This window comes from Ambystoma mexicanum, chromosome 2p, assembly GCF_040938575.1.
Source record: "Ambystoma mexicanum isolate Mex_15411 chromosome 2p, UKY_AmexF1_1, whole genome shotgun sequence".
NCBI lineage: Eukaryota > Metazoa > Chordata > Amphibia > Caudata > Ambystomatidae > Ambystoma > Ambystoma mexicanum.
In genome coordinates this window covers 967,706,622-967,720,099 of record NC_090923.1, presented here as the reverse complement: position 1 = coordinate 967,720,099, position 13,478 = coordinate 967,706,622, and the positions used below count along the sequence as shown (strand labels likewise).

General features: G+C 47.6%; 1 protein-coding gene across 2 annotated transcripts in view; it reads left to right on the top strand.

The window, feature by feature from the left end:
* TOP6BL (TOP6B like initiator of meiotic double strand breaks) overlaps positions 1–3,852 on the top strand; it is a 1,011,792-nt gene extending 1,007,940 nt beyond the window's left edge. For both annotated transcript variants that reach the window (XM_069643061.1, XM_069643062.1), the window contains one exon: positions 3,621–3,852. In XM_069643061.1, the coding sequence (XP_069499162.1) occupies positions 3,621–3,674 (54 nt within the window). In that variant the 3' untranslated portion in view covers positions 3,675–3,852. The remainder of the gene's footprint in view (positions 1–3,620) is intronic.
* The last annotated feature ends 9,626 nt before the right edge of the window (positions 3,853–13,478 follow it).

The following is a 13,478-nucleotide window of genomic DNA, read 5'->3' as shown; positions in this document are numbered from 1 at the left end:
GGCTTTCCGCCGTCCACTAAATCCCACACTTTTCTGCTGATCTCGTCCCTGGTATTTTTTCTGTGGCATTGCTATGTACTACTTCGCGCCAAGGTGCCTTTGGGCATATGTGCGCGTTATAAATGTTTGTAACATAACATGCAGACAACAGTTCAGTTAAGCGGGTAAGTGACTGAAGCTGGAGCGACCTCACATCAGGCAAGATATGAAACAGGAATGCAAATGAAAGAGACAGGTGAGGGTTACAAGAAGATAACAGAGGGCTAAGAGGGGTGCCAAGAATGAAGCAGTGAGCAATAGATGGCAATGTGGCATAGGCTGAGAAAGAGATGAGACAAGAGATTGCAGAGGGGTTGAGGAAGCATGAGCTTCCAGGCAGGTTACGATGTGAGCAGAGAGGGGAAGGCTCACCACATGGATGGGGTTAAATAAATATGGAAGCAACAAGGCAGGTGTCCCATACTTGAGTTCATAATCTCAGTTCTGTGGTTGATTCATCCCTCTCTCTTAGCTGTTTGGCATATTGTGCAAACCTCCTGTTGGTGTTCTGGGGTTTTCTCTCTCTCTTTCCTCTCCAGCCTTTAGCTTCTGCCCCTCTCCTGCTTCCAGAAATCTTTTGTGTCCAAACTCCTTTTGGGGTCCATTCCCCTTCTATCCCTATTTAACCTTCCCCAGTCTTCCTCCAAGGGTTCTTGTCAGTCTCTCTGGCTTCTGCCTTTTACCACCGCTGTGGGGTGTCTCACTTCTTACTTTGTGTGCCTTTTCTCTGTGATCTTCTCTTTCCTTTTACTTTACCCCGCTCCTCTTCAGGCGACTTGGCGTTGTTCCTGTTTCCTTCAGTAGTCCATCGTCTTTATATTTTTTCTCTCTCTTCTCCCCTCACATTTTCTGAGTACCGGGATTTTTGCCCCTCTCCTCTTCAGGGGAATCTTTGCTTTTGCCTCTCTTCTCTCTCTATAGGGGTCTTGGTTTGCCCCTCTTCTCTTCAGGGGTCCTGCTCCTGTCCTGGTCTCTCTGCCAGTGTGTTAGGTAGGTTTTGCCTTAGTCTCTTCCACCTTTTTGGCTTAGGTGGTGCTGCATAGGTACTCTCTCTCTTCTCCGGGTCAGTCTGTTTCCTCAGCTTCTCATTAGGTTTATCAAGCACGTTAGCTCTTCCACCTTTAGGCTTAGGTGGTGCTGTAAGGGTACACAACTCCTTCAACATGGGTCAGTCAGTTTCCTCCAGGCTCCTCAGGCAGTTTCCAGGCAGAAAGTGCTCCAGGGTGGCCCAAGCTCCTTCACCCAGGCAGTAACTCCTCCTCCTTCATGGTAACAGCCCTTCTTTATGCATCAGCGTCTGGAGAGAAATACAGGGAACCTGTCACTGACTAAGGCAAGTTGTCATAATTGGCGCGTGTGTGCGTGGCTTTGTGAGGTCACCGTGTTCTGGCAGATTGCGTGGGCATGTGTGACGGTTGACAGTTGGTGATCGGAGGTGGCTGCAAGGGGTGTGGGGAGCCAGGTGTCTCTGTTGTCCTTTCTTGTGTTGTCCTGTTAACCCGGAGAGTTGCTGAACCAAGGACAATAAATCTTTACCTATAAGTACACAGGACGCTTCAGCTTTAATTATAATACAAGTTCAGAGTGAGTTGGCGCTGGTGTTATAGCTTGATTCGTCCTCATCCTGTTGGCTGCTGATTGGTGAAATGCCCTACTTACAGGATTGGATGGCAGGATGTGTCCACTGTGGTCTCCCTGTGTTAGGTTCTCTTTCCTTTGGTCAGTTGAACTTCTGTTAGTTGAATTGTGATTTCACTTTCTTGATTTTCTTTTATGTATTCTTGTTTTATCCTGGGCTCCTTTTAAATCTTACCTGTCCGATAATTGGCGCCCTCCCACAGGCTCTCTGGTGTTCCAAACATCCAGGACTTTTCCCAAAGCTGTCAAAGGAAAAGGCTAGGACCTTTCCTGAGGTCCTGCAGTGTCTCTTTATCGTCATCTCTCATCCACTTCCATCCCGCAGAGGGGAGCATGCCGACCCCGGCTACCGGTACTTCAGCAAAAGCATGCTGAGCATGGGATTCCCCATTGTTCCTCCACGTATCGTGAGTCGCGCCACCGCTGTCCAGCTCAAGTGTATGCAACCAATCTTTGCTCGTATAGGTAGATTCCATTGTGTTAAAATTAGCTGCCGCCGATTTCATATAATTGTTTTACTGAATTTCGCCGCAAATGTATGTGGGGTTGCGAGGGTTAGGTCTCCCCCACATTCATTTGTGGTGACACGTCATTAAAAGAAATTCTGTGAAATCACCTGCGGCAAGAAAACCTCTATGAAATCACGTAGATCCATCTTTGTTACCCTACATTTCTTAGCAAGCAAACCATTGCTTGAAATCATACTCAGTAGGTAGTCATAGTTTAATGAGAACATTGTTTTTCCAAGAGCAAAAAACAGAGAACCTCATTACGGGATTGGTGGTAATACACATGTAAATCTGATAAATTACCGCAAGACTCAGCTGCCATTACCTCCACTTGGTCCAGCAGATTAATCACAGGATTACAATTAGTGGTTGGGTGGTGCCAATCCCCATTTTCAGAGTCCATTGGACTCCACGGGGATTTCGCCGGGATTAGTACCGGCAGTAATTCCATCGATTTTGCCGTTTGTGACAGTAAGGTGGATGATTTACTGCCAGCTTTTTGCTGATGTAAATCTTCAACCTTACTACCAAACATGTAGTACAGCCTGTACTGTGGTGTGGTAATGCAGAATTAATGTAATTACTGCTGCATTACCGCAGTTTTTACCCACACTGCCATACTTGTAATGAGGCCCTAGAGAGTCCTGAAAATCGTGTTCTGATATTTGAACAATAGAAGTCTTTCAAGCACAACTTTTGGAGAAGCCTTTGGAGCATAACCTGTTTGTTTAGCTCGACAGCTCACTGCTCAACTGCTTTCGCTGTGGTGGTTCAAAAGCCAGATTGAAATAGTTCTCTAAGTGCTCTAGTGAAACACGCATGCACACACGCACTAGATGAAAGTACTCCATGTGTATCACATGAAGTTTAAATGTACTGCTCTCTTTCGTTAGTGAAAGACACTAGTGGGCCTCATTACGAGGTCGACGGTAAAAAACCTGCTGGTAGGCGGCGGGCTACTGCTGACCCCGCAGCACTGTTTCCAACGCCTGATATCTCAGTGCTACCGGAATATCATGAACGGCGGTGGAACGGTAAATCCCCATTCCCGTGGAGTGTTAATGGTGCCGGTGCTTCAGTGAAAACACTGCTGGTAGGGGCATGAATTCGTGTCAGGTCAGGCCTGCCGTTAGTTCTGTGCCCCTACCGGCAAACTCGCACCTGTATTTCCAGACCGCTAAACTGATAATGAGACCCACTGTTAGTAATGTTTCCTATTAAGGGAATAGGGTGGGCGTGTGGTACAGGGGTGTGGGGATGATATTAAAAGAAAAAAAGGAAAGAATGTTTAGCTGTTTACTTGAGTAAGATTTTAATTGTACGTTCCTTTCGTGGAAAAAAATTGAAATAATAGTTCACAATAAACATATATTTGAAAAAAATAAATGTTTCCTATGACAATAGTAACTTTTGTGCTATTTTATTATCGAACAGGACGATGATGGTTGGTTCCAAGAGGTATCGAACCTATCAAACTGGGCATGCTGAAGCGAAGATCAGATCTGCGAGCGATGTCTTTCAAGGAACATGTTGTTAAGCGTCTTTCTTATTTGAATTACTTTTTCTAAAAACGATACGAGAATAAAGCAGAGAATAGAAATTAAAACGATGGAACCCTCCTAGGAAAGCAGTGTGTATGACTAATTAAAAGACGATTTTCATTTTCAGTGGCGGCTGGTGCATTTTTTTTACACAAGGGGTGTACATATTTCCCACTAAAGAAAGTGAGCTTAGCGAGTAACCACAAATAACCAAGAAGAGTTCTGGGGTGAGGGTATTCTTTCTCCCGTCAGACTTTTTTTCAGATAATGGGCCTCATTACGATCTCGGCGGTAGCCATGCCGCTGTTGGCGGCATGGCTGCCGCCAAAATCGGGTCCGGGTCTGGGTCCTCAGAATGAGGAATTATCGGGCCATTCCGAGTTCAGAAGGCCCGGTAATTCCTCCCTCCAAGGACCCGGACCCGGTCCTTCCCCATTCCCATTTCAGCCCTCAGTGGGCTGAATGGGAATGGGAGAGGGAGCAAACAACGGGCCATTACGAGTTGGCCCGTTGTTTGCTCCCTCTTCCCCTCGCAGGACCCGGTAAGCACGCGTGGTTTGACCAGGCGTTACTTCCTGGGTCCCGCAAAGGGACCTCGTAATGAGGCGGTACGGGGTAAACGGCGCCGGCACCTTTTACGGCACCGTTTATCCCGTACTGCCAGGGTCGTAATGAGGCCCAATGAGTTAAGATGGTGTATTTTACAGCACAGTTGTGTGCAAACAATGCACAGGTGCCTTTTCCAGCACTTTTTCATGATGCCTTTGCTCACAAGGTATGCCAACATGGTGTCAGATTCTGGAACGTTTCCTGGAATTTCCTCGGGAGTCTTAGAGGCAGCAGGAACTCACCCACAGGCAGCCGAATAAAATACACTGTGGGAAAGGTCCCCCCAGATTAGAGTGCTACATGACACACTCTGCTTCCTTATGTCCGTACAGGAGCTGTAGTAAGGATTACAAAAATAACTTTGATCAATAATGGATATACACGATATAGGTTACCAGACATTTGGTCGAAAAAAATTGGTCGATCAGACAAATGGTCGAACCAATTTGGTCGAAAACCAAATGGTCGAATTTTATTTTTTTTATTTTCACCTTTTTTTTGGGGGGGGGGGTCCCCCCCAACCCCCTTTTTTTTCTAAAATCCCATTTTTGTAAAAAACGAAAACCCGAAAAATAAATTGGTTTTCGACCAAATTGCGTCGACCAAATGTCATTCGACCAGTTTTAGGTCGACCAAATGTCTGGACACCCACGATATACACAAGGAATGGAAATCTGTTATATCAGGCAGTAGCAAATGGATTTAACAGACAAGCATCTGTACGAAATGTCCCAAACGAAATGACAGTCAGTAAGAATAACTAAACTTAATCTAAGTACCTAATTCCCTAACATTGACCTGCCTTCAGGCTCCAGGATCACGACCGTTGCTAGAATGCCGATCCTCTTTGAAATGCGCCACATTAAATAGGCTTGCAGCTTAGAGTAAGGAACCATAATACGTGGCCATCCCCGTGCTCTGCCATCTCCCTGGATCTGGAAATAACATGCAGAGGCTGTCATCCCTGGCGAGCGTTGTCATGGTACCTCCTGGATGCCGTCAGGCACCAGGATGCACAGAATGCCCTCAAGAACGGGTGTGCTTGTGTTGATTTGAGCACTCCAGCGTCTGAATCCTAACACATTGGGCCTCATTAGGACCCTGGCGGTATGGGTTTAATGGCGCCGGTAGAGCTGCCGGCACCGTTAAACCCATACCGCCGCATTACGAGGTCCCCTCGCGGGACCCACTAAGGACGTCTGGTTTTACCAGACATCCTTAGCGGGTCTCGCGAGGGGCCTAGCATGCTAACAACAGGCCCGTCATTAACGGGCCCGTTGTTAGCATGCTCCCCATTCCCATTGATCCCTATGGGGGCTCAAATGGGAATGGGGATGGACCGGGTCTGGGTTCCCTGGATGTGGGGAAATACAGGGCCCTCCAAGATCGGAATGGCCCGGTATTTCCCCTTTCAGGGAACCCGGACCCGAGTTTGGAGGCAGCCATGCCCTTATTAAGGGCATGGCTGCCTCCAAACTCGTAATGAGGCCCATTGCCACTCTAAAGCCCATTTTGTGATCCATGCACCCACAATATAGGACAGTATAGTAAGGCATTTCATGATGACTGTGCCAATATATGGCAGTATTTCCATTGTAAAGACACCCTTTTGTTGGCTGTACCCAACACTGCTTGTATTGCCACTGTAACAACACACTCATGTTGGTTCCCAACAATAGTCCTAGCATTGACTCTCTAATGTTAGCTGTACCAAACAACTCTAGTATTGCCGCTGTAAGAACACACTCATGTTGGATGTGCCCAAAAATGCAATTATTACTACTGTAAGAACAGTAAATTAATTTATGTTGGTCGGGCCTAATAATGCTAGGATTGCCAATGTAACAGGGCCTTTCCAACTTCGCTATGACTAATAATGCCAAAACTGGCACTACAACAACGCATTCATGTTCACTACTCCACATAATGCCAGCATTGCCACTGTAAAAACACTCATGAAGTCACTTTATCAAATACATGCTGCCCCGTTACCTAACAGGACTAATGCATGTACCATGCTAGAATGAGCGTGTGCATATCCTTATTCACCAAACTTGATTCAACGTTACACCATTGTTGTTCTGTAATATGCTGATTCCAGAATGGAGTGTTACTTATCTTTGGCTCGGCAGCCATCTCGGCGTCCCCAAGCAAGTTGCTGCAGTCGTGAAAATATGCCCTTCTCTGCTGTGCCTCACCTGGTATTCACCGCTGCTACCACAGCCGGAGCACAGGGGATGCTTTCCCTCTGCACATCACCAAAGGAGTTCAACGCCGCAGCCGGGACCGACTCAGAGCCTCGTTTCACAACCTAACAGCTTTGCGCCCAGTCTTCCGCTGTCTTCTACTGCAACCTGCACATGCTTCCGAAGGGCACGTGTGGTCCTTACAAGGACCCGGCGGCATGAGTGGCAGGCGCGTTGCCGCCAGAATTCATGGGAACTGTAGTTTCCTGGCCATCCAGCACCCATAATGTTTAATCAGCCCACAAATCCTCACAGTATCTCCTCTCCTAGGGCCGGATGTCTTTTGTGAAACAACCTTGTCAACCTTGGTGCAAGCACCTCTTCTGCCGGCTTCCAAGAGCGATCCTCTAGTCCAAAGCCAGCCCAATCCACCAAGTACCACAGACATCAGTGGCGTCTTTTAGAATCCTGTATGCTTCGTACTTCATATTCTTCCTGCCCATCCTCTAGAACAATAGGTGGTTTCTTTGGCTGAGTTCCAGGGGCTGCAGGTTTAAACAAAGATACATGAAATACAGGATATATTCTCAAAGTACCAGGTACACATTTGACCACTACGTATGGTCCTATAAACGGATGCATATGTTTTCACGCCCCCACCATATGCATGATTTGGATAGAAAGCCACACCTTATCTCCTGCCACATACTTGGGGGATTTCTGTCTTTGCTTGTCTCCATACCCTTGTACATTACTTTAGCCTTTTCCAAGTTTTGGCATGCCTTTTGCCTGATGCTAGAAAGCAGCTGTTTGCGCTCCATGAGAGCTGGCATGTTAATGATTGCTGGAAGGTGTTCAGGGAGCATATTTTGTTCCTGGCCATATAAACACATATTGACATTGTTGTTGTAGGTTAATTCCACTACCCAAAGGGCATGTACCTAAGAGCTCATTCCATCAGCTAAATAAGCACTGCAAATATTGCTCCATGGTTTGATTCACCCGTTTGGTCTAACCATCTGTTTGCATGTGGTAGCTTGTGGATAGCGCACAGATGATTCCCAGCAAGTGGCAAAATGCTCATCAAAACCGCAAGGTAAATTGCGAGCCCCGATCAAACACAATGGTGTGAGGTAAAGAATGCAAATTAACTATGTTGATCAAGAATAACCCTGCTAACTTGCCGGCACTTGGAATACCAATACAGGGAATGAAATGCACATGTTTAGAAAAGTAGTCTACTACTACCAAAATAGTATCATACTTGTTGTCTTAAGGTCGCTTAGTACCAAAATCCATCGATATGTGTGACCATGGCCCTTCTGGAATGAGTAATGGATGTACCACCATCGCTTCTTAACCTGATCTGCCTTGTTCCTCATACAGATATCACACGGCTCTATGTAACCATGCACTTGTATGTTCATACCCGGCCACCAAAAGTATTTAATCAACATTTGCAGAGTCTTGTGTTCACTTGCATGCCCTGCTAAGGTGGACTTATGTCACCATAGTAATGCTTTGTCTCTCAACTGCACCGTAGGAAGAAACAGTTTGCCCGCATGATAACGCAACCTACTGCGTATAGACCTAAGAGGATCCTGAACCACCTAATCTGGCAACTCTCCCTTCTTGAAATGATTCTACACTTCTTCTAACAGACTTTGTGTGACTGCTCCCACAATTCTTTCCGCAACTATTATGGGTCGAGGTTCCTGTGCAACTGTTTCTGAGGCTTGCTGTCAGGTTAATGCATCTGCCTTACCATTGTGTGTCCCTGGCCTGTAGGTGATGACAAAATCAACCCCCCCACAAAGTACTGACCTCAGTGCAATTGCCTCGAACTCAAGGTCTTGGCAGTCTTACAGTACTGCAAATTTGTATGAGCAGTCAAAACTGTTATCTGATGCCGAACACAAGGTAATGCCTCCACTCTTGCAAGGCTGCTCTAATAGCCAATAGCTCCTTGTCAATGATGGAATAGTTCTGCTCACAATTTGCGTGAAAAGAACGTGACTGGGTGCAAGATCTCTCTGCAAGAGAACTGACCCCAACGCTACATTAGAAGCATCACTTTTGACTTGAAATGGTCTCTCAGTGTTTGGATGCTTGTAGGGGAGGGGCAGTCCAAGGGACCCCCCTGGCCTGCATCTCCACCCCAGGTGAGGGCCATGGCTCATCGGGCGTCCCCTCCTTACCACCAGGGCCCAGGTGGTGGATGGCTCACCTGCTGCTGACATTGCCCGCACGTATTAAATTTAGCTAGGCCTCAGAAACCATTTTTGTCTACTAAAGATGGTGTGAGCTCAGCGCGCTGTAGCGCGGCCCCCACCTTCGGAAAGTTTCAGTCCTCCCTGTCCCCGCAGCACCATGGCAGATCCGCTGCAAGCCCGTTCCCACGAACAAGACGGACATGATCTAGCGCAATACACTAAGATTGTAACAGTTCACCTTCCGCAGTGTATCACTGCTCCCAGAATGACCCGGTCAGCAAGGCCTGGGCGATGGGAAGATCTGTAGAATGGTCATCTGATGAAAGCAGACAGGTACCCAAATATGAATGTAAAAAATCACTTTTAACACATGTATCCTCTCCATACAACCACTTTTACTAAAGAAACCTGTAAAATTGTGTAATTATCGTACATGACACCAGCCGTGACGGACCCCTGCAGGGGTGTGCAAATGATAAAAGCATTCCGGGGGATTATTATTCAAATGTTTGTGATGTTTTTACCTAAAGTTGGCAACACACGAGGGAGATACCTTTGTGAATATGTGCAAGGCCATTCCCCCTCCCACCATGCCAAGACTGCCAAACATGAGAGCAGAGGCCCGCGCCGCGCTGCTCCACCTCCCCCAACTAGACTGGAGCCGCTTCAAAGATGTGTAGCCCCCTCTGCAGCACCCAAGGCCACGGGCCGCCACCTGCATTATTTACAGCACAGCAGTAAACCCCTGCCTGAACCCACGCTTCCAAAGGTGCCCCCTCGTAAACCCCACAACCCACCAAATCATCTTAGACTTATAGCCCTGTGCAATCAGGACACCCAACACTGTGGCAACACACAGCGGCACATTTATAACCACATCTAACAAGACAGGGAGGCATGTACCGTCCGTCCCATGCCCTGAAGCTTAGCCCCTCAACCTATGGCCCCGGTCAACAGGACACTGGTAACCTTGCCCTGACGAATGACCATCAGACCCCTCACAAGGTGCATTCCTCCTGTGTTGCATTAACCTGTAGAATAACCTATTGGAAGATTTACCAAAGAAGATAATATTGCAATGACTGAATGACTGCGGTGTGCATGGCCTAGGGCAAATAAGTCAGGAAAAGACATTCATCTCTGACACTGGCTGCGATGGCACAACAACACCGCCCGGATGAACTCTGCCAACCTGCCAGGCCCAGCCCAACCCACGAGGCTGACCAGTGACGTTCTCCAGCCACGGCCAACCACATCGCAGCAGCACCTATAGTTAGTCGTCGCCACCCAATCCCATTGAACTTGTGCCCCCTATATTGTGTAGGTTCTTATGACGTTTTTTGTAAATATATACGCCTGTCTTTGCGATTGTCAGACAGAGCGCTCTCGGAGTTTGCAGAGTTCTTTGCATGCCCTATTCTGGTTGATAAACTCCCATTTAAGATCACCCGCACTCTGTCTTGGCTTTATTCCCAACCTGGGAGAGTCCGTCATTGTCTCTCATTGCGGGGAGGATCGTGCTGGCTGGGGACGCTCGCCTTCAGTGGTGACCCCGAAAGCGTGATCATTACTATTATTTTTTCCCGATCTAACATTACCGTCCTCCGGTCGAAAAGGGATACGCACGGTGAGCCGGCTCTGGGAGGCTGGCCGCCAACGGCGACCGGTACACTAAGAAGTGCGCACTCAAAAGAGAGAGGGTACGGGATCCCAGTTGAAAAATCCCCTTTGAGTACCATTCGCAGGAGCCGGGGCTGACTGTTGAGCTGACGGCAACACTGCCTGGACGGACCCAGTTTCGGAGACTATCGGTTCAAGACGGGCACGTGAGTACTGAGTGCGAGCGATTGTAAAGGGAGTGGGGGAAGAAGTGTAGGACAGGGAACGAGGAGGGGGTACGCAGATCTACTAAGGATCATCCTAAAATGTCCTTACTTTTTCTTTGCATCTGGCCATTAGGATTAAGAGGTGAATAAGAGATAAAAGTGACGGGAACCTAGCTCCGAAAGGGGGTGGAAGGCGGCGCCGCATAGTGCTATCTTGACTAGTACTGGGAATATATGAAGAAGTGGAATATAAGAAAAAGTGTCCAGCAAAAGGGGGCACTGAGAATATATTAGTGACCGCTATTACTTCTTTCTTTTCTTTTCTTTAGGGTCAGGGGGGAAAAATAAAAGTGAGATTAGTACCAAACTTAGGGAGAAAGTAAGAAAAAGAGAGTCCTACTATAAGAGGGAAGAGCAGACCAATATATATATATATACGCATCCATACATCCGAATAAGAAGGACAGGGGCAGCCGGCTAGGGAGGAAAGGGAGGATAGTTTGAATTGTGACTAGACTGTTACGGGAGGTGTGTGTGTGCCTCGTATGTGTCAGATGTCAATCTGATGTTGTAAGTGTGTAAAATGGCTATAAATGTATAGAAATCGAATGGTCATGGTAAGTGTGACCGGATAGAACTTTTTGTAGAGAAGAGTGACAAGGTGAAGAGAGTGTGTACCTATTTGATTTCCGGGTTAAGGTTGTCGAAATAACTGATGGTTTGCTCTTGTATGTGCCCCCCAAAGAAAAAGGGAATAGATACTGTGTACAGCCAGTTTTGTATTGCGCAAGTAGAGGGCAGAGCACAAAGGAGCCCATTATTGAATGTGAAGTAAAAGACGAAACCCGTAGTGGTAAGAGGTTTACATTGTAATTGTGAACACACAGAGAGAAACAAGTACTAGGAAAATACGCAAGATGGGGGCCGAAACACCCTTATCACATATTTGTAAGAACCTACCAGGCTATGCGGAGCGAATTAAGAAATATCATGACCAATGGATAACCGAGTTGAAGGGAGAGGGGTTACCCCAGATATGGCCCGAGGGAGGGTCATTTGATAAAAGTGTTCTGGATATGGTGGCCACATGCATTTGTTTGAGGTACAAGGGGAAGCAGTTGCAAAATAGGAGAGAAGTATTAGATCTCTGGAGGTTATTTGAAGAGATACCACCACCTAAAACACCAGTATTAAATCCTGATCTCCCGTCCACCACAGACAATCTACTGATGATACAGAAAGATGTTAAAGAATTGTCAAGTGTAGCGCCAACAGTGGAGGTAATAAGTTTGTACCCGATATTAAACAAGCCTGTGCCCGCAGAAGGATACAGTGACCCCATATATGTGCCTCCCCCGACAACTACTACACCCCGCCGGCCCACAGCACCCCCGCCATATGAAAGTACAAGGGAGCGAGCCCAGGCAAGTACACAAAGGGTGGACATAGAGAAACTCACAGATGATTTACAATCAAGACTCTCAATAGCAAAAGATGAGCTCTCGAGGATAAAAGACATGTGTGAACAAACAGCACTTAATGCGGCTAGATCAGGGCGCACGTCTAGAGCGCCAGGTGAGAATAGAAAACCTGAAGACGGGTGGAAAAAAGGCGAGATACTGTTCAGAATTGAAGAAGAACCGACACGAATAATCGAAGTAGGGACACGGGAGGGAGATATTGATAATGAAGAAAGACCTATGGGGGACAGAGAGGAATTACTATGTGATATAAGGGACGATTTAGAAGAAAGCGACAGGTTGAGCATGGCAATGGGAGGGGGAAGCGAAGGGGGGGATGGTATATGTTCAATGAGAACACTGGATGATGAGTGGACGGGGCGATTAAGGAACAGGGTGGGGAAAATGGCATCACTGGGAACCTCAGCAGCCAAAACGGGTGTCGAGGCAACGACAAAAGGAAGGCTACAGCTCCCATTGATACATAGGGGAGGAGGGAGGCCTAACTATATCCCATGGGCTCAGATGGATAAAGCCAATTTATTAAAGCTATTGCCCCCGTTATCAGGAGGGGCAAGTAAGTGGATATACGCCTTTGAGAAGCACACTGCCGGGGTACCCCTAGCAATAGGAGATGTGAAGAGCTTGCTCGTATCAGCAGTGGGGGATCAGGCTGAGAGAGTATGGGTCAAGGCTGGTTTCCCGGGAGTAACATTAGACTGCGACCGCCATGACGGAGCCTCCTTTAACACAGTGCGTGCAAGGGTGTGGGATGCCTTGCGAGAAACGTTTCCAGACACGCCAGACTTACAGTCAGTAATGCAGTGTACAATGAATGACGGGGAGGAGGCTATGGATTACATTTTCCGGGTCCAAGAGATGTGGAGAGCAGAAACGGGCACGCCCTGGTATCAATCGACATCTTTATTTTATTTCATTATAAAAAGAGGGCTCCCCAAAGAAGTGCAAAAGGCGCTCGACAAAATAGCAGGTATTGAAGCAAAGGGATGGCCTGAGATTCAGAGCATAATAGTACACCATTGTAAGCGAATAAAGGAGAGGGAGAAGGAGGTGGCGCAGAAAAGATTGGCAGACGAAGCAAAATTAGTACAGACAAAGTTGGTGAAGGTTGCAGCAGCAGTAGCCGCGCTCCCACACAGCAGGGAGGGAGATGAGGAGGAGGAGGGGCCGATAGCAATACAAGGAAGGGTGGCAACTAATTGGGTTGGAGCAGGACAGCGGCAGTGGAATGAACAGGAGCAAGGCGGAGGTCCGCAGTGGCAAGAGTGGACCCCTCGAGGGGGGCGAGGTGGGTACAGGGGCCGAAGAGGAGGTGGACCGGGATACGGAGGAATGGGAGGAAATGGATGGCAGGGCCCTAGAGGTGCACAAGGGAGTTGCTGGAACGGCGGAAGGTGGGGGCATTACTCTAGGGAGTGCAGAACCAGACCCAACAA